Genomic DNA, 26348 nt, shown 5'->3' on the forward strand with positions numbered 1-26348 from the left:
TAGAGTTGGAAAGGACCTTGAAGATCATCTTGTTCCAACCCCCCTGCCATAGGCAAGGACACTTCCCACTAGACCAGGTTGCTCAAATCCCCATCCAGCCTGGCCTTGAACACTTCCAGGGATGGAAAGTGGGATGTCCCTGATAAGAGTCCCTCTCCAGCTTTCTTGTAGGTGCCCTTCAGATACCGGACAGCTGCTATAATGTCTACCTGGAGCCTTCTCTTCTCCAGGCTGAACAACCCCAACTGTCTCAGCCTGTCCTCATAGGAGAGGTGCTCCAGCCCTCCTCTGGACCCACTGCAACAGGTCCATGTCCTTCTTATGTTGGGAGCTGGATGCAGTACTCCAGGTGGGGTCTCACGACAGCAGAGCAGAGGGGCAGAATCACCTCCCTCAACCTGCTGGCCATTCTTCTTTTGAGGCAGCCAGGGTATGGCCAGCTTTCTGGGCTGTGCGTGTACATTGCCAGGTCACAATGATCTTCTCATGTACCAACACCCCCAAGTCCTCAGGGGGTGGACAACCTGAATCCAGAGAATTGGAGAATCCAGAAATTCATGAGGTTCACACAGGCCCACCTCTCAAGCCTGTCAAGGTCCCTCTGGATGGTATCCCTTCCCTCCAGCGTGTCGACCACGCCACACAGGTTGGTGTTGTGAGCAAATGTGCTGAGAGTGCACTGAATCCATGTCACCAACAAAGATGTTAAACAGCACTGGCCCCAATACCAACTCCTGAGAAATGCCACTCATCACTGGTTGCCACTTGGACATCGAGCTGTTGACCGCAACTCCTTGAGCGCAGCCATCCAGCCAGTTCCTTATCCACTGAGTGGTCCATCCATCAAATCCATGTCTCTCCAATTTAGAGACAAGAATGTCGTGTGGGAAAGTGTCAAATGCTTTGCACAAGTCCAGGTAGGTGATGTCAGTTGCTCTTCCCTTATCCACCAACAGTAATGCCATTGTGGAAGACCACCAGATTTGTCAGGCATGATTTGCCCTTAATGAAGCCATGTTGGCTGTCACCAATCACCTCCTTATTTTCCATGTGCCTTAGCATAGTTTCCAGGAGGATGTGCTCCATGATCTTTCTGGGCACAGAGGTGAGACTGACTGGCCTGTTGTTCCCTGGGTCTCCTTTTTTCCCTTTTTAAAAATGGGGTTTATTTTTCTCCTTTTCCAGTCAGTGGCAACTTCACTGAACTGCCAAATATGATGGACAGTGGCTTAGCAACTTCATCCACCATTCCCTCAGGACTTGCAGATGAATCTCATCAGGTTCCATGGACTTGTGCACCTTCAGGTTTCTCAGATGGTCTCGTACTTGATCTTTGCCTACAGTGGGTGGTTCTTCATTCTCACAGACCCTTGCCTTTGCCTTCTGCGGCTTGGGCAGTGTAGCTAGAGTACTTTCCAGTGAAGACCAAAGCAAAAAGGTCATTGAGCACCTCAGCTTTCTCCATATCCTGGGTGACCACGTGTCCCGTTTCCTTCTGAAGAGGGCCACATTTTTCCTAGTCTTCCTTTTATTACTGACATACCTATAGAAACTTTTCTCATTGCCCTTGACATCCCTGGACAGATGTCTGGGCTATCTGGGCTTTAGCTTCCTAACCTGATCCCTGGCTGCTCAGACAATTTTTCTGTATTTCTCCCAGAAATTTTAATATTAACCAGCTTTCTTGGGACCCTCTTACCTCCAGGGCTTTATTCCATGGTACTCTACCAAGCAGATCCCTGAGGAGGCCAAAGTCTGCTCTCCTGAAGTCCAGGGTAGCAAGCTTGCTGCGTGCCCTCCTGAAAAAAGGGAAGATATCTCACAACAGGAAGAGAATGAGTAAAATTCAAAACCTCCTTGACACCACATGACACAGAAGAATCTATTCAGTTATTTTACTTATACCTGTCTGCATTTATCTTGGGAGTCCTAGTTATTTTGACTGTATGGGCTTTCATATTTGTGTTTCATTGTCATAGTCATATTTCTGTTTAATAAACTGGGAAACTGAAGTTAAAGGTATTTCCATAATCATTCTTAGTTCCGTTCTCTATCCAAATTATAGTTAGTAAATACAGATTATGAAATCTGTATACACAGGCAATTGCCAAAAATATGAAAATTTCTACATGTGTCAGAGAAAATCTCTAAGTAGATATTTTGTACACAGTATAGTGTATAATCTACAGGGTGGGAAGGGAATGCTCATATACTGCAGAAGACTCTGAGAGGAGTTGATAAGTAGACCAAAAGGAAGGAAGGACATAATTAGGTATTAAGAAGAGGAAGTATAGTGAGTCAAACAAATGAAATAAAATAGATTGTTTTGGGTTCTTTTCCTAAATTCTTCAAGTTATCATCATTTTGTCAAGAAAGAGACAGATAATTAATCTTTGTCCACTTAAATGTGCATTTGTGTGGAAAACGCAGTAATTCTACTTAGTGAATTTTTAGGTGATAGTATGTGTCATCCTCAACCTACCTAATTAATATCTATTATAAAACATCCTTTTTCTAGTTAGCTTATGTATTTCAGAAGACTGCAGTATGTATTTGTGCATACAATATTTGCAGTATATAGCTTGAGTGATTCTTTGCATCTGTTTCTCAACCACTCATTAAGCTGTTAATTTGGTATTTAAATACATGTTTGGATTCTGAACACCGAACTTGTCTGGATTTAGGTCAAATGTGTCATAATTAAGCTTTGTTTTCTGCAGGAATGATCCCAGCTCTTATCCTACCATCACTGCCTTGCTTCGTTTCAGATCAGGTCTATTATATGTGTCTGCAAAGGTGATTATTTTTTTCTCAATAGCCTACTTGTGCAGGGAATATTTTTAACTGGCAGAGTTCCCTTCCTCCCTCAGTATTTAGAGGCTGTCTGGGAGTTAGTCCTAAGGCAATACTTTGAAGAACTGCAAAGCAGCCACAGGATCTAGTCCAAGTTACACCATAAGGCCTGAAGTCACTAAGAACTGTACTTCACTTCTACTATCTAGAAAATGGATATGGCAATTGGTGATGCCAGTTGTCTTACAAATATTTTGAAGTTACAATAGTGATTATTTGCAAAACACTTCTGAGACCTTCCTATCAAAGTTACTGCTTATGTTTACTTTCATGGTTTTGGCTAACTTACTGTCTTTCAGAGAAGCAGTTTATTTTCTTCGTCCAAAGCAGATGGAATCCCTGCACACTATCTATATGAGCACTGAAAAAAAAAAAGGAAAGGAAGTGAACACATTCTATGGGATTTGACATGGTCCAAGAGTGATTACAAATTTATAATCCACTTGGGGGACTTTGCTGATTTCTTAAGCAGCTTGAGTGGTTTATGAACAGCACGCAATTTCATTGTGACTGTCAGATTAATGCTAGATGAATGCTTTAAGCAAAATTTATGCTGTCTTAGGTCGATTTCTTTAACCCATTGAAATGTTTTTATACTCTGTTTTATGGTTTACATTACTAACTGTAGTATATACATTCCCTTTCCTGACAGATTGACAATATACCTATTAAATTAAATGCTGCAGCTATTTTAAGAGAGGGTGCCCTCTATCAGCGGAAAATGGAACAGGAACTCAAGAGGTATTATCACGCTTCTTTATGAGATTACTTTTCACATCCCTGGATATAGAATAATTAACCACATTCAAAATAAGTAAGTAAACTCCAAGTAAACTAAAATAATGGATCTGTTGTCAGGCATTAGGAAGCTATTCTATTATTTATATTCAAATAAAGAGAAAAATGGAGTGAAATGGAAGTCTACATTAATGTCATTGTTTTACTGTAGATGCTATACAGTGTGACTGTATTCTGATTTAGAACTTTCACTAGTGTCCACTTGCAAAGTCCAATAAGGATCACTTGTTATATTTATTCCAGTTCTTCAGAATAAATAGTGACCCAAATACACACCTATTTCTGTGTCCATTATAAAAGATGCGTGTATATTAGGCCAAATCATTTCATATTCTTCCATTTTCTTCAATGGTTTGTGGTCAACTACATACCAAATTTGATACTTGAAATTTTATATATATATATACACACACATATATATATATATATATAAAAGTTATTTATATGCATATAAAAATACCTATCCGTGTCTATCTCAGTAAGATATGGAGGACTAAGAGTGTGCTGTTCCACAAGGCGAGATAAGCCAGGAGCTGAGGGTGACAGCAAGGCACGTAGGGACAATGTCTTCACTGACAGCAGCTCAGTTCCATAGTACCCTGGCAAGGCAGCAGAGCGGATCCAGTGACAGACAGCAGGGTCAGGGAATGGTCCAGTGACTGCTAGATGAGTCCATAGTGACAAGTCAGGGCTGAGATCAAGCCAGGAAGCCAAGTCAACAAGGCAGGGTCAACAAAGTACTTGGCTGGGTGCAGGCATACCTACAGCGTAGCTTAGGCAGGGACAAAGGCTGTTAACATCAGCTTAAATGTGTCTCCCAGGAAGAAACGCTACACACACCACAGGACTTTTCATAGCTCTTCCTCACACAGTTCTTTTCACTCCAGTCTGATCCGATGTTATACAGTTGCACTGCAACAGAACTACCTCTGAACACAAGCAACTAAATCCTAGGCAGGGATGGGGAATAAGAGGTTGCAGGTCCTTTTGGTGCACTTAGGGCTCTAAGGAATCCTGACGTAAGGATTCCTCTGACATAAGGAATCCTTATTCAGCAGCACAGGTTTTCAGCAGACATTAACTAGGGAGAAGGTGACTCCTGAATGGCCACTGCAGGTTGTATTCTATAACTAGAATTACAGAACACTTTCACTAATGATTTTAACAAAGATAAAACCTGTATTACGTCATCTTGATTTAGTATTATTTCTAATCCACCTGACTTAGAAGGCTAAGCACTAAATATTGTTAGCATTTTAAGTCCCAGAATGACTGCCTAAGGTTGTATTTGTCTTTGGACCCAGCAAATTTTGGTATATGGATCAGGATTTTAGCAGTAACATATTATGCATCATTCAGCTTCTGTTATCAGCTATGTATGTATATTGACGTTCTTTTATATTATGTATGATATTGTTCACTCTCTCTGGCAGAATTCCGTTCCACTCAGCAAAGGAATAGATTTTCTCCATAACTTAACAGTATTTTATATCGAGCTTTAGTCTTCAGCTGCATTTAACACGCAACAGATAGATACATATATATATGCATTGGGGAGCAGCAGTAAGGCGCAATTCACTGCATTTTTGTCTCTCTGTCCTAATTCTTGACTCATTCAATCCTCTGCTGGAGGACTTTGATGGGCCTGCCCCAGGGTTTTGCTATGCTTTTCTCTCCCAACCAAGCATAAAAAATAAGAATGTGGTTTTGCTTAATAGCTGAATGTTTCGTTGCCTCATCACAGCATATTATTTAATTGACAAAATACAAAACAGAAATAGAATTAAGCAGAAAATTTTCTAGTTTTCTATGTTAAAGTGACCGAGAAGATTGCCAAAGAGAAAAGGTATTTGTTCTTTCTACCTCTAAGCAAAGTAATCCTCTGAGAAAATGTACATACCTTCAGCCTGATTCTCCTTGCTCCATAGGAGAATCCATATATAGCTAAAGTTTGCCCTCTCTTGGGGCTTTATTTTACTGAAAACTTTCAGGTCCATGCCCTCCTGCACTTTCTTCCAGCCTGGTTTTCCCAGGCTTTCCACATAGTAGGAACACCTCTTAGACTGGAGTTAAAATATACCTGTCAAATGACTTTGCGATGACCGCCTTTTTTCTCTGCAGAGATCAAACACCTTATATCACAACAAACTACGAGAAATGTTTTATGAACCAAAGCAGGGCTGCGGAGCCAGATCCCTAGAATAGTATACTCTTTCTTCTGTCTTGCAGAATTGAAAATTTGCTACGAGGGGCTGGAGACCCATCTGAATTCTTGGAATGGCAAAAACAGATGCGTGGAAAAGATATGGAAGAGCAGCTGGCTGAAATAGAATGTAGGAGGCTTCAAGGGAAACTGAGTCATGAAGAGGCAGTTCTAGCCCATCAAAATGTAATTCAAGAAAATAAGAAGAAAGCTGATCTAATAAGAGAAGAGGTAATGCATACAATGTTGCTCAAATTTTGCTTACATTCAATCAGTGCAAAACATACCACAGATGATACCTACTATAAGAAGGTGTAAAAGTTCTATTCAGTGTCTTTATTCACTGGAGTATGCAAAAAATGGAAAAATAGTGCTATAACTTCCAGACACAGAAATGCTTATACATTAAAGTACTTTTTACAAGTGCTTGATTTGATTGATAACACTTACGAAGTAAAATGAATAAAACAGAAGGTTAAAGCATACTCCCCTATATTCATGGCATTGTGTCTATCCTTTTTGAACGCATACTGAGATACTAAGCACCATTTGCAATGAAATCACCAATATATGACTAATTTCATTATCTTATGAAAATGAAATAATTTGTTTTCTTAAACTGATATAATTCAATTTACTTCATATTATCTGACATGCCTAGATCTCTCTTAGGGGAAGATTCAGGCAGAAAACCCTCTTTAAATCTATATACATGGAAAATTGAATATTTATGCCAAGAAGTATTTTCACACAGTTTCCAATATGGCAAATCAGTTTCCCAAAAACATTACTAGATCCATTCATTTTTTTTTCCCCAAATCACATTACATTTTTCCAGTGCTTTTCCTATAAACAAGTAATCAAGAATTAACTAATACTATAGATTTAAAATTTTTCATAGTCACTATTACAGGCTTTTCTTTTCTGTTAGCCCAGTTTACTGCTATGTCCTGTAGGCCAGCCAGTACTTTTCTCTTGGCCATCTCTCACAGATGTCTCTGCAGTGTCTCAGCAACTTAAGATGGGACCACAGATGTACAAGATTTACATAAAGGCCATGCTGCAAGAGGGGAACTTGCTTAATGAGTCCCTTCTCTGTCCTTTAAAACAATCGTTCAGTGTTTTTTGGCATTGAGTCTTCATGTCTGTTTAGATAGGCTGTAGCAAGAACTTAGTGAACCTTACTATGTACAACTAAGCATAGTGTGATGGCTCACACTCATTCCAAAATTATAGTAATTATTATATTCAACTCACTTTCAAAGCGTGTTTTATTTGTTAACAGAAATGTCCCAATATGTATAGATTTGGGGATGTGTAAATCAGACTTGCTCTAGCCTGATCAATTCCAGGCAGCTCCCTTTGCTTGCCACAGATGCCAGCAAGGAACTTTACATCCATATGGAGATCTCCAGAAGTACTGGGCACCAATTCCCCATTCACCAACATCTGTCATGCTCACCCTCCTCCTTCTTTTAATACGCTACTCTTCCATCTAAAACAGAAAGTACAGTAAGGAATGTAGTCTGGGAAAATCCAGTTTCCTGCTTCCTGTTCATTTCCTCTGACAAAGAAAAGAACATGATGGACAAAAGTGGACTTTTGTATGTTACAGCGATACGACTGAGGCCCAAGAAGATCCTGCAGACACATAATCAGCTGTGTACTAAATTGTCACTAAATTAGTATCTCACAACCAAATCCAGAGATGGCTTTTTTTGTCTGCTTTTAGAAACATGTGGGAGGGAATCCTGGAAAATAGCAGTCCAAATGTTATGGAGGGCTCTTGTTGGTAAATAAAACAGAGAGAGGGGACCTTAAATCTGGGTCTCTATGTTGTCCCCAGCCAATGTTCTTTGCTACTTTTGTGGATGATGTAATACTTTGAATCCATTTGTCCTTGCACTATTTCAATGATTTGAGGCGCTCAGATCACCAGTTATCAGTAATTTTATTCACCTGTTTGTTTGTGATTTAGAAAGCAGAGATGATGCACCAGTATGCAGAGAAACGCCTACAGGAACAGAAAGAAATGAGAGAGCTGGTGGAGCAGGTTGTGGAAGGACACAAGAATGCAAAGCAAGCAAAAATAAAGCTCCAGAAATACAAACAGCAGATAGGTATTTACATATTGCCAGAAAAAATGAGAGGTGATGCCAAATGTCCCTAAATTACTTTATTTTAGTGGGCTAATTACAATTTTTACAGTAAGGAAAGGAAAGTTGAGGGAAAGATCCAGGCTATACATTTCCATGAATGCATGAATATGAATTCCAGGAATAAGTTTCTAATGGGTTGATCAGAAATTCTAAGCTACCGGTCATGGGAATTGCTTGTTGTTTAAAAGGGAGAAATAGAGCACTCGTGTTCTGTAACTAGTTTCCCTTCCATCTAAAAGTAGCATATGTGAATGACTGTACCTTTTGTCAAATCAAGTTACAAAGCTCAGATTCTTGTGACTCATATCATTAAGAGAGGATTTGCCTAGCAACCACTGTGAAAGAATCATGAGTCAAGATTATTGTCTTCTTCAGAGAAGACAGTCCAGAGAAGAAGACTGTAGCTAAGGAAAGAAAAGTCATCTCCTAGAAGGACAGTATCACAAGGTAAAATGATGTACCACCTCCAAGTCAGACCAGTCGTTAGGATGAAGGGAAATAATTTTACTCATCCTCCATTATTCTTGAAGAAAATTCTTCAGTTAATGCGTTAGCTAATGAAGTTCAGGGAGAAGGCTGTTCTGACTGGCATGGCTGTACATATTCCAACCCAATGCCATGTTAACATCTACTGGATGAACAGGCTACCTCTACTTGTGCATGTTTTGGTGAGCAGACTTTTCTCTGCTTGTGTATCTCCATACTTGTATTAGTAAGGCTTGAGGGGGGCACAGGGTGTTAGCCACTCTGAAATGGCCTAGCAAAGCATACCAGCCTTTGCAATTCAATGATTTTTATCATATACGTACCTTAAAAAAATATGAATATTTGCTGTTGTATAATATCCTTTTATTAAATAATGAAACAGTATGTACTAATTAGAACAGAAATTACAAAGCAGTAATTCAAAGTATCTACTTTATGTATGTATACAGTGTGTTTATGTGTTGAATAGAATGACAGATAGTGGAGGTGGGAAGTACTCATTTGTTTCTCTAATCGTTTCTCCCACCAATGCCAGACTGTTCCCTCAAGTACCTTTAGATCAGTAGTATTATCATTATTCACAAATGCTTATGAATTTTCCTCCAGATGGACTACTTGTTAAAATATGCAGCCAGCTAACAGAGATTAGTTCTTTTCTTTCAGTTCAGGAAGTTTGTGAAGAAAATAGAGAACTTCTTCGACAAGCTTTAGAAGAAGAGGAGGAAAAGCTTAGGAAAAGATACGAACTAATTCAACAAATACGAGCTATTGAGTCTTTACCAAGCCTCAGACACAAGTTTGTTGATTTAACTGAGGTAAGTTCAAAAGGAAAACCTGCTGTTTTTACATAAATATATATTGTATATGTTTCACACATTCAGAGGAATTGCGCACTGTATGCAGATATATCGCAGTCTGGATGCATAGCATTAAGTACAGTGACCTCATGACACAAAGGTTAGATCTGAACTGGAACTGTCACGAAGTTTATAAAATGAAAATTTTACCAGGAAGAATATTCTGATGGTAAGTGAAATTTTAGTTCCCTTAAACTTTCTTTGAATTTTGCCAATAGGATCTAGGTTTCCTGATATCTTTCAAAAAGACATCTTCACAAATGCACAGATTTGTCAGTCCTGGGTACGGACTGAACAAACACAAAGTTTGGACTGATGTACAGTTGTTCATATTGCAGTGGTGATTGCCATGGAAATTAGCAAAATTAATTTCCTTTGTTTTCAAAACTGTCAACATTCAGATTTCCTTTGTTTTCAAAACTGTCAACATTCAGGTGTATGAAAGAGATTCTCAAGAGAACCCAAAACCTGCTGAGCTGTTAAGCATGTATTGTGCAAATAACTTGGGTATGTGTGGTTAAGTTTACAGAAAATGTATTCCAAGCTTCCTCGACTTTCTATTTGTGCACAACAACTGAGATTGCCTGAGAATGGGCTTTGCAATGCCCACTTTTGCAGAATTTTCAGACTTAGGTAGCATCCAGAAATCTGTTATCTTACCACTAAATCAGAAGCAGAATACTTCTTTTATTTGTCTTATCCACACTGAAAGAAAAATAACACAGAATAATATAAAATTGCATTATCAATTTTAAATATAATCCTTTGGGGTTTTTTTCTTTCCTTTCATGAGTATTCAAATGAAGATCACAAATTAAAAAAACCCATGGCTAGTCTGCAGAAACCATACAAAAGGAACAGTTCTTCCTTCCATGGGGCTGTTGGAACACTCAGTATGATGCTTTGGTTTTCTCTCCTGCTTCTCTGAACAAACTGAACCATTCACTGATTCCAAAGCTACCTATTATCTTTGCAACCACTAGATAAATCCCCCATCTCATTCATCAGATTTTCAAACACATTTAATCTCAAAGCGTGAAATAAGTGAACAAGAATAAATTCAGCTCCACAGATGTCCCATCCTTCTTTACTCTCTTTGGTTGCTTTTGTGGCTGCTGCCATCACTTCTCCACTTCTTTTCCAGCCAAAGGCAGCAATTCTTTTTTTTCAAACCCAGACTCACTCCATCCATGTTGGGAGAAATACTACTGAAGCACAAAGGAAAAACCAGGGAGAAAAGTGAACAGTACAAAGAATTATTGTACACCGCAGATACTGTAAATTTTCTGCACAGAAATGCCAAGAGGTACTCCAATCTCTAAATCTTTTACTGCTTCAGATAGAGTTGCGCGTGGTGTCAACCCTAAACAGAGCCCTTAGCTGGTCTCACTGCACATTTGTTACCCAGATGATTCAGTCACAAGATGCAGGCTGCAAAGACACAATGGTATGATGTAGTCGGATGTGGAAATGTCATTACTTCTTCAATCACAACAACTTCTGTAAAATAGTGCAGGCTCTCAATCAGGAAAATGAAAGTGACTGGAATGTCAGTACTTTCTCATTTGTGAAGCTAGTTCCTTTCATTGCCACTTGCAGTGGCTGTCAACCCTCACACAGAGCTTCCACTGAAATGCTATTTGTTTTTAAGTACAGAATATGGCTTTAAATACATTTTCCCATCTAGCACATCTTAAAAGACAAGGCAAAAAACACAGCAGGTTTCAAGTCATATATGAAAAATTCATTCAAAATTCAAGCTTATCCTATCTCTAAGGTTTCTAAAGTGTAAGGTTGCTGAAAATGGAGTGGCCATACAGAATGGACCTGAAAGATACAGATGAACTGTTAGATGGATAAGGAATTGTCTGGATGGCTGCATCCGAAGAGTCAATGGCTCAATGTCCAAGTGGAAACCAGTAATAAGTGGTATCCCTCAAGGGTCTGTACTGGGACCAATACTATTTAATATCTTCCCTAATGACAGATATGGTGGGATTAAGTACTCCCTCAGAAAGTCTGTGGATGACACCGGGTGATTCAGTTGATACACTTGAGGAAAGGGACCTTGACAGGTCTGAGGAGTGTGCCCATGTGAAGCACATGAAGTTCACCGAGGCCAAGTGCAAGGTCCTGCACCTGTGTCGGGGCAATCCCCAATATCAATACGGACTGTGGGATGAATTGAGAGTAGCCCTGCAGAGAATGACTTGGAGACATTGGTGGGTGAAAAACTGAATATGAGCTGACAATATGCACTAGCAGCCCAGAAAGCTGCTTCAAAAGAAGCATGGCCAGCAGGTCGGGGGGTGGTGATTCTGCCCTTCTACTCCGTTCTGCTGAGATCCGACCTGGAGTACTGCATCCACCTCTGGAGCCCTCAGCATGGGGAAGACATGGACCTGTTAGAGTGGGTCCACAGGAGTGCCATAAAAATGATCAGATGGATGGAAAAACTCTCCTGTGAAGAAAGCCTAGGGAGCTGGGCTTATTCAGCCTGGATAAGAGAAAGCTTCAGGGAGACTTTATCGTGGCCTTTCAGTATATAAAGGGGCTTATAAGGAAGTTGGAGAAAGATGTTTTACCAAGGCCTGTAGTGATAGGACAAGGGGCAATGGTTATAAACTGAAAGAGGGTAGATGTAGATTGTAAGGAAAAATGGACCTGTTGGAGCAAGTCCAGAGCAGGGCCACAAAGACAATCAGAGGGTTGAAGCACCTCTCCTATGAAGACAGGCTGAGAGATGGGATTGTTCAGCCTGGAGAAGAGAAGGCTCCAGGGAGATCTCATAGCAGCCTTCCAGTACTTAAAGGGGGGCTACAGGAAAGATGGAGAGGGACTCTTTATCACGGAGTGTAGTGATAGGATGAGGGGTAATGATTTTAAACTGAAAGAGGGTAGATTTAGATTAGATATTAGGAAGAAATTCTTTATTGTGAGGATGGTGAGACACTGGAACAGGTTTCCCAGAGAACTTGTGGAAGCCCCATCCCTGGAAGTGTTCAAGGCCAGGCTGAATGGGGCTTTGAGCAACCTGGTCTAGTGGGAGATGTCCCTGCCCATGGCAGGGGGGTTGGAACTAGATGATCTTTAAGGTCCTTTCTAACTCTAACCATTCTATGATTCTACGATTCTAAGAAATTTTTTAAGAGAGTAATGAGCCACTGGAACAGATGGCTCAGAGAAGCTGTGGATGCCCCTCCCTGGAAGTGTTGAAGGCCAGGTTGGATGGGGCTTTGAGCAACCTGATCTGGTGAAAGATGTCCCTGCCTATGGCAAAGGGGCTGAACTAGATGGTCTTTAAAGGTCCCTTCCAACCCAAATCGTTTTATGACTCTATGATTCTATATCTCAACTTCACAGATCCCTTATACTCACTATTACAATAGCACTCCAAGTGAGTTAGCACACTTTTGGTGATAGCTTGCCCTGTTTTTTCCTTTCTACAAAAGGCTTTTTCAGGCTTAGTGAAATTAAGTATGTGTCCATAAAATTCTCATTCATTCTCATAATTTTTAAAGTACCCAGTGCTTCTCTTGATGGCACTTAAGTTGCTTGAACACCAGCATTATCTACGGCACAAGTATAGGACTTCTTATATTTTAGGAAACACTTCTCCATCTTCACTGAACATTTTGAAATGCAGACACTCAAAATATTCAGCCTCTACCATTCTGTGTTTCTATGAAATTTTCTTTCCTAGACCTTTTCAGTGTCTGCTTGCCATGCTCAAATACTACCACTGGTATATATGCCCTTTTGCAAAATATTTTCCTTTCACTTCCTGTGAATACAATTTGACGGTCATTGACTAGTTTAAATTAGAGGCAAGGTATTATAGCACTTGCTGTTTGCAAATTCACTCTAAATTGAAATCTGAGGAGATAAATGATCATTTACTGTTTCTGTAACCTATGGTAGTACATATTTTTCAAAGAGATGCAAAAATAAAGACTGCTTAATATGGAACTCTTTTATCAGTCTTCTACTGATGCTACTAGTGTCCATTGTTTAGGTTGTGTTTGGTACACATGAGGAGCATGGAAGCAGAAACCACTAAGCTAAAACTGAAGAGTCAAACTTTAGGTGAAAAAACAGTGATGATCTCTTCTTACTGCAGGAGAGACTCTTGCAAATCTTGGGGGAGTCCCCAGCGATGGACACCCAAGACACGTTCTGCTTCACTGACAAGCTTGTATCATTAGATTCTCCAGACTAACTTAATAATAATCCCTCTTAAGCACCAATGTTGTAGCAGCAGAGAGCCGTGCCTGGTTATTTGTCATACTGTATTTTGTGATTTTATTGCCCCTGCCCCCTTTTCCCCCCACCCCACCTCAATGTTTTCTTCATCTCTCTTGGCCTTCCCCCTGTTTCATGGACCCACTGCTCTGAAGAGCCAGAGAATGATCACTGGAGGATGAGTACCTGACTAGACTGCTTAGATGGCATCCCAGACCAGAGAAGAGGGACTGGACCCAGGTCAATTCTTGCAGCCAAACTGACAATCTGAGCATCTGTCTATGACAGCGCATCCTTCTCTTTTCCTGTTGGTTTTTTTTCCTTCCCCTTCATGTTTTGTTTTGTGAAAAGCTCAAATGCAGAAAGGCGGCTACTATTCTGTCAACAACTTGCTCAGTATTCAATACAAGGCCTTTTTTTTCCTTCTAAAAAGGATTGCTTGAAAAATTGAAGGCTCTTTAACTGAGCAATTTCTTTCCATTAAAAGGATTGTAATGAGTTTTACTTACATATGTTTATCATTACCACTTAATTTCAGGCTGAGAAATACAATTTGGAGGAGTGGTTGTTCTTTTGGATTCCACCCCCCTCCCCCACTTCATCCTTTCCAAACTTTGTCATTAATTTTCTGTCACTGGTTCTATGGAACTAAATTCTAATCAGTGTTTCGCTCTTAATGTTATACAACTGCATAGCAAGAGTCAGGTTGGCATTTTGACTTCCTGCACCCATGTATTCCATTATAACATGCCATGGTACAAGATACGCACCAAAGATGCGTACCAAAACTATGTTAAGATAGACAAAAGAATATTAGTTGGTGTGAAATGGATTAAATTTTGCAAAGAAAGCTACACAGAAGCTCGGTATTTGTGTGGGTTTATGCAAGTTTTCCGTATATGCAGATGTATGTGTGTGTAGACATAGGAAAAGGAAGAGTATATGTAAGAGCATGGGCTGAAAACTTCGAAGGCAATTCTATGATTCTATGATTCTAAGTGTTTACAAATCTGTTTAGAAATTATCTGTCTTGGTATGCAAACTAAGGTGCAGAAGTCTCTCATTACATCTCAGAATCAGGTTCATTATCATTCTCATTGCGAAGTGGATTTTAAAAAGCCTGTATTAAACATTCAGGTTTGAATATTTTAAGTTTGGACATTAAGATATGAATTTCCTGGGTACAAAGCATTGTTTAGTCTTGATCTTTTCAGATAAAAATAGTAGATGCCATCATAGATCAAATCCATACATTAGAAATAGATAAATAAAAAAAATGCATGCCAAAAAATACTAAATTGCGTATTTTTTAGTGTAAAGTCTGTTCTGGTTTTACAAACTAAAAAAAATGCTGTTCTACACATTTTAAAACTTCAAAAGTCTAATTAAACTAAAAGATAAGTTAACTAGCTTTTTTTGGACAGCAAATATGTTGTATTTATGATTAATCTACTTTATATTTCAATGCTTTTTCATGAAATGTTTTATGAGCCTTGTGTTTTTACACTTAAGATAAGCTCTACACCTTAAAACAAGCTTGTAAATAACAGTTAGGTTAGGGCCATCCTATCTTTTTTGAAGTCAAAATATATTTAGCATGATTTGGAACACAATCAAAATATTCTGGTTTTACTCATTTACTCTCCCCTTGGTATTTACCGTGTTATTTAAATCTATATTTCATGTTCTCTAGACTGGTGGCCATGGCTTAATTTGTGAAATGTCAATAGTGGAACTACGTGAACGCCTCGCTCTACTCAGAGAAGCACAGAAGGCAGCAGAGGAAGAGAAGAGAGACCAGATAATTCATGAAAAACAAGCTAAGGAACAACTTCTTCTAGACAAACTGGACCAGATTTCCCTGTTCAGAGCAGAACTTGGACGAGCAGCTGCTTTAAAGTCAGTATAAAACAGCATGTGACATTTAAGACATTGCAACTTGTTAATATTTTGCTAGCCCCTTGAGGAGAAAAACAAGTAGAGAGCAAAATACTGCCCTTTTATAAATCAGTTTGACTTTTGTCAAGGATTACACGGGGGCCAGAATGTCCATTTTATTCTTGAAAGTAATTTGCATCAGATTTAACAAATCTTTTTCATCATTTTGAATTTATGGCTGAAGACACTCTGTAGGCTAGTGTTGACAGTATTGCCCCAGGATTCAGAGCCAATATTATATATTGAGAAAGAAGTTCAGCCTTTCTTCTGTTCCTTTTCAGCTAATCAGAACTAATTTGATGTTATTAGAATCATTATAGCTTGCTACCTAAAGTGGTTTCTCATTTTCATCTAAATGAATACATTAGGGCTATAGTTTTCTTCCTTGAACTTCTTTTGTCATTTGAAAAGGCAGACCTTATTTTAGAAGTTAAAAATATTTTAGGAAGGAGATTTTCTGATAACAATAATAAGTTATAAATTAAATATATTATAGCAGTGGATCAAAGAGAAAAATTTTTGCTTACAGGCTCTCTGATCAAATTTTGTATTCATTATTCATATTTATTATTCATTATCATATTTATTATTCATTGTCATAAAGGATCCATAACCATCATAGATGCTTCACATATGCAGAAGACAGGTCCCTTCCAAAAAGAGTTTAAAATCTAATTTAAAGCCAGAGCAGGAAGAAAGTCTGTGTGAAAGTGTAAAATATGGTACACCTCTTGATCTTACGCCATTTTACTACATCTTGACTATTTGCTACTGGTTTCTTGCAAGTTGTCTTTCACCTTTTCCCTTTTATGAGTTTGAGAGTTTAGTCCTTGTCTTGTCATATTTATTTTGCAAACAGACGTTCAGGCTGACATTCTGAAGACATATTCTATCAGGCTAAAAGCACACATCTTAAGACATGTCTTAGATTTGTGTTTATTACTGAGATACTGAAGGTGGCTTCTTAAAGTTAAATTCATGTTATTGATTTATCTTCCAGTTCTAAATCTCAATTACAGAAGGCAGAATTGATGTATTCATTTAACTAGTTTTCACTAGTCTCAGTTCTAATTTGGTTTGTTGATGATAGTTAACGTCCAAAGACTGCGGTTTTCCTGTTAGAACTTAAGATGATAGTTTAATGAATTTAATGAATCAATAACTGCAGCTGCAGTGGATTGACCGCATAGATCAGTGACCCTCTCTTCTATGGCATATATTGAGAAAAAGATTTTAAGACTAAAGAACCTGAAATGGAGTTGCAGCTGGAAATATACTCTCATCACTAAATATTCAGTGTTGTGAAAGCCTGTGAGAGCAACTCAAGCCACCACTTTCCACTAGAGATGCAAACTAGGCATTAAGAACTTGTATACTATAGAAAACCTGTTTCACTAGTAACTACTTAAAGAATCATTTGTTATGCTAGATGTTTGGCAGTGTCAGGTTGATGGTTGGACTCAATGATCTTAAAGGTCCCTTCCAACGTAGACGATTCTATGATTCTATGTGCAGTCTGTGAATTTTGTATAGTGCTGCGTTTCTTTCAAATAGACGCGTTGGCTCAATTCAGATCTGAAACTGTTCTGATCCTGAAATAACCTATGCTTGAATGAGAAGCTAACTTTGATTCACTTTTTGTCCTGACTTCTGAAATTTTTTTTAGAACAGACCAGCATGTAGAATCCAAATGAAATTAAACACTTAATTTGCAAGCTTCTAGTCAGATTCATGATAAGTAATACCGTCATTTTAATGGAGCCCTGTTCGCTCTCCAAATAAAATACAAAGTTTTGTTATAGATGTTATAAGACATTTCCATTCATATCTCCCAGGCAATCTATGTACGTAACTGGGAGCATCTACTAAAAAGAAGCATCATCAAAATATACCAGAAATGTTATTCTTTGGGAATGTATGTAATGCATTTTCATCTAGAATGCAAATCTGTGTTGTTATTTCTGGTAATAGAGAAGTACAGCATGCTGGCCTATTTACAAATGCTAGACACTTTGCTGCGGCTTTTATTTCTCTCTAAACAAACTATTGGCTTTGTATGCTAAACCTGATTTACAGATCTTGAATCTTGAAATATCTATCAAGTCAATGTAAGTGGTTAATTGCTTGGATTGTATTATTGATACACTGCACAGATGTAAAAAGCAAATTTTTATGTTTACAGAATGAATTCATAATTATACAGATAAAATAGCATATCTTACCAATAGTCCTTATAAGATAGCCTTATGCATCAATATAAAATTACATGTTGTATCTTAAATTGGATTATGTTGAAGGCTACTGCTAATTAGCTAAAGTATGGTGGCTAAGCTTTGCTAAACCAATGTGCTTTAGTTAGTGTCAGCTGGAGTTTAATTGGGTCCCTACCAAGCAGGTTGCTTTCAATATCATTTACAAACAGACATACATCAACACAAAAGAAGCACATTGAGCGAGCATATAATGAGCTATATTAAACAAAATAGGAAATGGAACATGAAAAATTACACAGACATCAACCTTTAATAGACTGCAAGCCATGACATCCATCACAGCAGTGGCTTTGTGAGTGCTCGCAGAACACTTAAGAATCAATTCAATATGTACACGGGACGTCCCTTTAATTGATAGAATTTCACACAGTTTGAAAATCAGCACTGGCATATGAAGTGGACACACATTTGAGTTCTCAGCTTTCGAACATTAGCAACAAAAGATTTATGAGTGTTTGAATACATGATAATGTACTGAAGTTATGTGCCTGTATCCTTCAGGTACAATTCCCTGTCATTCCAGTGAGGCTACCTCTATTACTGCAAGTAATTTAATGCACTAAGAACAAAGCAACAGATCAAAACACTTGGTGCTGAGGCTCCCTCCATACACATGATCTGTGATCTGTGTTGGATTTTGTGTGATCTTGGGACTGCATGCTCACATCGTTCATTTGGTTTAAAGCTGTCCAGAAGAAAGTTATCTCACAAAATTTCACATTCTCAACTCCCGGCTCCTCTGCAAGCCCTTTTGTTTGTCTCACATAGATGACAGTAGCACATACATGCTCCTACCAGCCACTGGCACATATGTAAGGTACATGGAAGCCAGCCTTATCTCTGTTCTTGGTCATGTTCCTGCCTTGTTTGTTTTCCTGCTCCACTGACATGATGGTGCCTGCTGCCCAAGCCTCCTCCCCTCTCCAAGTCAGGGCAACATCCAGATGAAGGTAGCAGATGCTGTTCCAGGGCAACACTCTGTACTGAAACTAAACCTCCTTGACTACCTTGTAGATGAGGAAGAAGAATCAGAAAATCGTTATGAGGAACAAGATGCACAGACTCACACCAACACAAAAGTTTACCCCATCCCCATCTCACACTGTGGTAATGGTGTAGCTTGCTGGGGTCTCAGCACTGGATTACAAATGATGGTGTGTTTGCTAAGACGGCAAAACATTCCTTTCTCTCCCTGCCACTTGCCAGTGCTCAAACCCCTCCTTGACAAGGGGTATTGGCCACGCACCAGTGCAACCCCTCTCTCTCTCTCTTGGCCTGAACTGGGGAGTGGTGGAAATAGTCTGGGGGTAGCCATGGCAGGAGAACAAGGGGGAAAGCTGGTAATGCAGAGGGAGAGGAGAACAAAGAGAAGGAAGAGTTATGGATGGATGACTGTGACAGTCCTTTCCAATTAGAACAAGCTCCCTAAAGCGGATGTTCCCTGGAGTGTCCAGGTCTGACTTACAGGGTGAAAGGCCTTCTGGGTGAGGAGGGGAGAATAGAGCCCCATCCTCCAAAACCTGTAAAACACCCTGGCAGCACAACCCTGTAATGTAGCACACAACTGAGGGAAGGGGCTGACAGCACACGGAAGTGGAAAGATGTAATGCCTTGGAACATGTGCCATTGTATCTCTGTGTGTGGCTGTTGCTTTAGGTCTTCAAAAACATAGCCTAGAATAATGAAAAAAGCTGACTAATTAGCAATATAAGGGACTTTGGTTTGTTACTTCATAATACTGGTAATTTCATTAATTTAATGACTTCCATAAATACTTAGGGTTCTGTATGTGTTGGCAATAAGGAAGTAAGGTTTAGTTTCTCAGTCCTTACTGCTGGGAATCAGTTCTTCCCTAGCACTGAAACAGGAGGAGAAAATTTATTAGCAATAATGGATCAGAAATACAAATATGCGAAGAGAGGCTGTAAAGAAGACAGAGCCAGGTTTTTCTCAGTGGTGACCAATGAGAGGACAAGAGGTACAAGAGGAAACACAGGAGGTTCCCTCTGAACATCAGGAAATACTTTTTTACTGTGAGGGTGACCAAACTGACATAGGTTTCCCAGGGAGGTTGTGGAGTCTCCATCCTTGGAGATATTCAAAAGTCATCTGGACATGGTCCTGAGCAACCAGCTGTAGGTGTCTCTGCTTGAGCAGGTGGGGGTGGACAAGAAGACCTCTAGAGGTCCCTTCCAACCTCAATCATTCCATGATTCTGTGAATGAACTTTGATTATGCAGCTTCACAATCTTTATGTCAAATGAGGAAAACACTGTTATGAATAACAATCACTTCCCCACCTAAAATTAGGTGCTTAATAAATTAATTGTTTTGGAATGGAGTCAGATTTTGAGTGCTTAAATCCCTCTACATTAGTACAAAATAGTAAGCAACCTAATAGTGTAGTGTTCTTAAATGTCAAAATAATGACTCCCTTAACAGTGAATTGTTAACAGTTAGATACATTCATTTTCCTCACTGCAATAACTAAGAATTATATAGTGCAGGACAGAAAAAGGGCAAGGTGCTGTGAAGTACAGACAGCCCTAGTCACTGAGACTGAAACTATGAGGAAATAAAAAAAAATATTTATTGCACTGTAAGGCAATCCTACTTCTGGTTTTAAAAATATACTTGTGTTTATTGCACGAGACTCCATTTTGTAAGGTGAGCTTATACAGTCCTAGCTGCTTCAGTTGATATTTTGTGCCTAGAATGGTCAAGTAGTCATTTTACTCCATCTCCTACAAGTGTTGAGTCAGTTAAGAGCTCTTACACATCTGTCTCCTTATACTTTTGATGTACAGTTGCAGGTTGAAAATGTAAATGAAGAGCAAAATGTAGTTTTCAGAAGGAATCCTCAGTGCAAATCTTCAGATTCCCCATTTTTTAAACACAGCTGAGAAGACCTGATCCAACTGTTCCAAGTGTTTTCATTTCCTACAGGAAAACCTTTAATGCTGAATTGCTGCTTCTTCAGTCATAGGCTGGATGGCCTACTGGACCTAGAGTCCATTTGGCCAGATGCTCAAATTGCAGGGCACATAGTTAAACAATTACAAGGGATATGTAAGTAAGAAGACACTGAACTGACAAACTCCATGACAAGTTTGTAAAATGTGAGGTTAAAAAATACTTATTTTTTTTTAAATTTGTTATACTTATTAAGGAAATCATTGAGACAACAAATATGGGATGTCAACTGCAGTTTACAATGCCTGCAATATTATTTTGAATACGAAGACACTTACATTTACAGGTTAATGTAAATGTACAACATGTACAAAATGTACATTTACTTACATTTACAGGTTAATGTAAATGTACAACTTACAGGTTGGAGATCTGGGCAGAGAGAAACCTTATGAAGTTCAACAAGGGCAAGTGTAGGGTGCTGCACCTGGGGAGGAACAACCCCATGCAGCAGTACAGGCTGGGGGCTGACCTGCTGGAGAGCAGCTCTGTGGAAAGAGACCTGGGAGTCCTGGTGGACAACAGGATGACCATGAGCCAGCAATGTGCCCTTGTGGCCAAGAAGGCCAATGGCATCCTGGGGTGCATCAAGAAGAGCATGGCCAGCAGGTCAAGGGAGGTCATCCTCCCCCTCTACTCTGCCTTGGTGAGGCCGCACCTGGAGTACTGTGTCCAGTTCTGGGCTCCCCGGTTCAAGAGGGACAGGGAACTGCTGGAGAGGGTGCAGCAGAGGGCTACAAAGATGATTAGGGGACTGGAACACCTCTCTTATGAGGAAAGGCTGAGGGATTTGGGTCTCTTCAGTCTGGAAAAAAGACAGCTGAGGGGTGACCTTATCAACACTTATAAATACTTAAAGGGTGGATGTCAGGAGGATGGGGCCAGGCTCTTTTCAGTGGTGCCCGGGGACAGGACAAGAGGCAATGGGCACAAACTTGAGCATAGGAAGTTCCACCTAAACATGAGGAGGAACTTCTTTACTCTGAGGGTGGCAGAGCACTGGAACAGGCTGCCCAGAGAGGTGGTGGAGTCTCCAACTCTGGAGACATTCAAAACCCACCTGGACATGTTCCTGTGTAACCTGCTCTAGGTGACCCTGCTCTGGCAGAGGGGTTGGACTAGATGATCTCCAGAGGTCCCTTCCAACCCTATGATTCTATGATTTTACCCATCACTGATGGAATCGATCTGTACTTCATCATAGTGAGCCAAATTCTTTCTGCTGTTGACTGTACACATAGCTTAAATAGAAACTGAATAGAGAACAAAAGCAGTGGTAGATAAAAGAAATTTTCACTATTTGCTTTTATATCCATATTCTGTTGAATTTTTCATTAATCCTTTACTTTTCCTCCTTTGAGTAGTTTATACGTACACACCACACTACTACAAACTTCTATAAGCACATTCAAGAAGCACATTCAAGAATCTCATCTCATTCCTCAACACTATAAAGTACTTTCTGACAAGGTCACAAAGCAAAAACTACGTTTGTTAAACAATTCCAAATACATATGGACTTCAAAAGCATTACAAATTTTTTCAAAGTCTTTGGTAGGGCAATATTATTTTTAAGTATGGCAGACTCACAAAGGGATGGAAGACTCTTGTCTGAGACCAAAAGAAAAGAAAATTAACAAATTCTCTTTTGGACCAAAGATTTGACATTACAGCTTAGGAACTTGTACGATTCTTAAAGATCGGTTTTCATTCAATGTGCTCATTCAATACCAGTAGCTGGTAAATAAAAGTAAAATTAAAATGGTTTATGCATATTTTTTTTTCATAAATTATCCCATAAATTTCTATTGAATCTGGAGAGGAGTTTTCTAACTATGTACTACCCCATTCTGTCTGTCTGTTACCTTACTTCCTTAGGAAATATGTGATATGGGGTGACAGAGATCGTATGAGATTTTTCTGTCTTGAGTCCTGAAAGTTTTCAACTGACCATCACATAAAAACAGAATTTTAAAATTTCTTTTTTTCAATCCTTCCCCTCTTTGAGTTTCTGTTATGATGTGGTGTGGCATCTGAAAATCTATGGCATCGGCAGTTTTTCGGAATAGTGTAGATGACTGGCACATGACTTCATGTAGAAGAAAGAGGACTGAATATTAGCCTGAAGATAAGCAACTATTTACAATGTTAATTCAGAAGCAGCTGCTGCTGCTTCATGATGTTAAACCTCTTGCTGTATTTCCTGCAATTGTCTTTACAAGAAACTGGATTTGCATGTAATGAAAGGTTTTGTTGCTTATTCCCGTTGACAATATTTAATCATCAAGTGTTTACATAAAACCTTATTGTTATATTCTGCTATATCCCTTGGAATGCAATGCCTTGTTACAATGCAAACAGAAATAATCCATGTTCTCAATTAGATCAAATGATAGTACATAATTTTTAGATTTACAGAATAGTGTTAAAAATTAATCTCAGCGTAGCAGAATATGTCGCAGTATTATGGAGGATAAGGAAGTGTTATCCTAACCAGATAGCATGACACAAGCAGCAGAGAGGTTCAGGGAGTATCTCAGGAAAGTAACTGGAAATGAGAAGCCAAGCTAAACTGTGCCCCTTATTTGGAGCTCACAGGCACATTTCAGAATGTAACACAGGTCAAATCTCCCCTTCATCCAGTTCCTGAGGATTTGGGGAACTCTAGTCTGGAATGGCTGCTCTGAAGAATACCTACTGTTACGGAGAGTTTCCTATTAACAAAGATGAAGCTAAGAAGGCAGACAAGAGCCATCTCTCCCAAGATGAAAGAAGTGTTTGAATCCCTGGAATATTGACACAGACACTTTTTAAGGCAAATGGGTGGTTTTAGCATCAGAAGGAACTTCCTTCTTCCCCTTCCTCCAGCCCCCTGAAAAGACTGTGCCTTATACTGAAAACACTGTGGTATGAGAGCCAAGAGATAAGGGAAGAGTTCTGTTGTAAAACATTTCCAAGGGGCAACCTGTCTGTGAAATTAGTGCTGATACTGACAGAATAACGGTTACAGTATCGGCTGAATGATGCCCCAGTGCACCCTGCTCTTGGTCATTCGGAGTCTTAATCTGGTTTCCAATAAAAGGGATTGTAATGTCGTACTACTGCAATATAAAAGGATCTTTACAAAGCTATCCTTGCCAGCTGAGAGAAGGCATCAGATCTAACCTGGTGATACATTACAGAACTATGCATATTCTTTGGTAGATCTGACACTAACTTTAGCTCTGAATTTGGCCAGAGAATTACAGCTGCTCATGACATAATATTAATACTACAGCTTGATCATACTGAGCCAAATTCAAGGGCAATGTTGAATAAAAGAGAAAGTTGGGTGTTAAGTGCATCACTATGCAAGGTGGTGTAACCTACATGAAGAAATTGTGAGTAAATTGTGCCAGTTGGGTGAAAGTAAGCAAAACCAGATAAAATGTAAACTCCAGAGGACAGAAAAGTAGCTACAATAGAAGGGGAAAAAAGGAAGATTATCTGATAACCTCTCTCTTGTGCCTTAGTTTTATGCTGCACATGATGCTATCCATTTATGCTCACCTAGACCTACTAATCTTAATTAATACATCACCATTCCATAGATTCTGAATTTGGCCATCAAGATTACACATAAAAGAATATCTTTCATTTGCCAAGGAATACAGCAATCGAGATGAATACTAATGATCCTATGAGGAAAACTCCATAATTCTCACAAGCAAAAAGCTGCAGTACTATCACAGGTTTTGCACATGCTTTTTCTAAAGAATGTCAAGTCAGGCTTGAAATACTTCAGATATTGTCATCACAGCAGCCTGTGGGAAGAAATTATTCCATATTGTTTAGTAATGCTGTTCTGTAAACACCAAGAAGGAAGTTGTGAATACTACATTCATCGAGCTATATGATTTAAACCTGTTTTGAGTCTAGCTGATTCCCATAAGCAAGAAAAAATTCATTATTGTAAAGGTTATATATGCTCAGATGGATTTATTCTGTGGGTTGATATTATTTTACCTTCTCCTTGCTTCTTTTTAATTTTGCAGGCAAGAAGAAAAGAAACGAAAGTCCCAGTCTGGTGAAAGGCCTATGAAAGATGATCGCATTTTAAACCTGCAGAAAAAGATTGTAGAAAAAACAATGGAGCGTAAAAAGCAAGCAGGACTCTTAAAGATCACCCCCCAGAAAACCAGCATTGCATCAAGGAAGGTCTGGGAGTTGTTACACAAGGAGAAAAGCTCTGCAATAGACCTGCTGTTCACAGACCTTTGCTCAACTGCCAGCACTGGCAGGGGGGGCAGAGGCAGATGGTGGCGTACATGGCTGGCGATAGCAACTCCCTGCCTCCTGCACAGGCACAATTTCTCCAAACCATAGCCTTGACCTCACCTTCTTGTCACACGTTCTGCTACCACAGAGCAAGGCTCATCCGCATGGCACGCTTCCCACTTTCATTAGCACGCACTCTCATCCCATTGAAACAGCATTTTAGCCCCGTCCCAAACTCTTGTCTTTCTCAGCTTCCTACCACACACATCCCATTATACCACACCAGGATGGTTACCCCCTCTCTCACCCAAGACATATTCCAGTTTATCATTCCCATGGTTTTTACCTCACCTTTCCTTCCTGGGCCCACAACATCAGATGGAAGCACCAATAGCCCTGTAGGCTTTATACTGGTTCACACTGGTTGTGTTTCCTTGGCAAGTGTCTAAAGACAAGCGGTGAGGAGCTACTGCTCCTGCTGCTGCCGCCGCCTCTGCCATTGCCTCATGCGTGCCTAACATTTACAAGTGGTTCATATACCAGTAATAGTACATGTACCACAGCATATGGAACACTGCAGTGAACAGTCATGGTGGGATCACTTTTTAAAAGCTGTACTAGGCCAATGTAAAATTAGAACTAAATCTCCCAATCTGTTAAAATAATAACTCTTCACCTATTTTGTGAGAAAGTTAGATGAAACTGAATTCAATGAAGAGGAAAACTGTATTTTTCAAGTGTGTGCAGTTTAAAAACCAAAATAGCGCAATTTTTCAGAGTATCAATGTTTGCTGCCTTCAGAATCCCCATTTCAGGCAAGCAAAACAAGTAGGTGCTTATATAGACAACTTAGGTCTATCCCTTTTGGCAAAGAAAACATTGAAGACCTATTTGAAGAAAGCATTTCCTAAATTGGGGTGGCTTTCTGAAGTTTTGAACACATGCTTAAACACTTTGCTGGATGACATCCAGGGTAAAGTAGAAGCAATAAATGCAGACTTCAAAGGATGGCAGCCATATAGTTACAAATGTGAGATATTTTTAAAATAAACAAAGAGAAATGATAAATTCACAGCTGGAACTTTTGACTGCCTGATGTGGGTGCTCTGGTGTCATATGAATGTGCAAAAAAGCCAGGGTTTGAAAGTTGTTTTAATGTTAGATTTTGTCTTTTTCTTGAGCTTAGCTTTACACAATAAGTCTCTTAGGATGTCACAGTGCTTTGTTTATGTCTGCTCAAATGTTAAGACATCTGTTAAAAAAAAAAAAAGAAAAAAACAAGGGAAAAAAATCAAGGTTACTATAAATT

The 26348-nt window shown here is 39.3% G+C and overlaps 1 protein-coding gene across 3 annotated transcripts in view; it reads left to right on the top strand.

Moving 5' to 3' along the window:
* CFAP99 (cilia and flagella associated protein 99) overlaps window positions 1–26348 on the top strand; it is a 65656-nt gene that overhangs the window by 37844 nt on the left and 1464 nt on the right. For all 3 annotated transcript variants that reach the window (XM_074589020.1, XM_074589021.1, XM_074589022.1), the window contains 6 exons: window positions 3506–3594; window positions 5881–6085; window positions 7833–7974; window positions 9163–9314; window positions 15292–15497; window positions 24817–24979. In XM_074589020.1, the coding sequence (XP_074445121.1) occupies window positions 3506–3594; window positions 5881–6085; window positions 7833–7974; window positions 9163–9314; window positions 15292–15497; window positions 24817–24979 (957 nt within the window). The remainder of the gene's footprint in view (window positions 1–3505; window positions 3595–5880; window positions 6086–7832; window positions 7975–9162; window positions 9315–15291; window positions 15498–24816; window positions 24980–26348) is intronic.

This window comes from Larus michahellis, chromosome 5, assembly GCF_964199755.1.
Source record: "Larus michahellis chromosome 5, bLarMic1.1, whole genome shotgun sequence".
NCBI lineage: Eukaryota > Metazoa > Chordata > Aves > Charadriiformes > Laridae > Larus > Larus michahellis.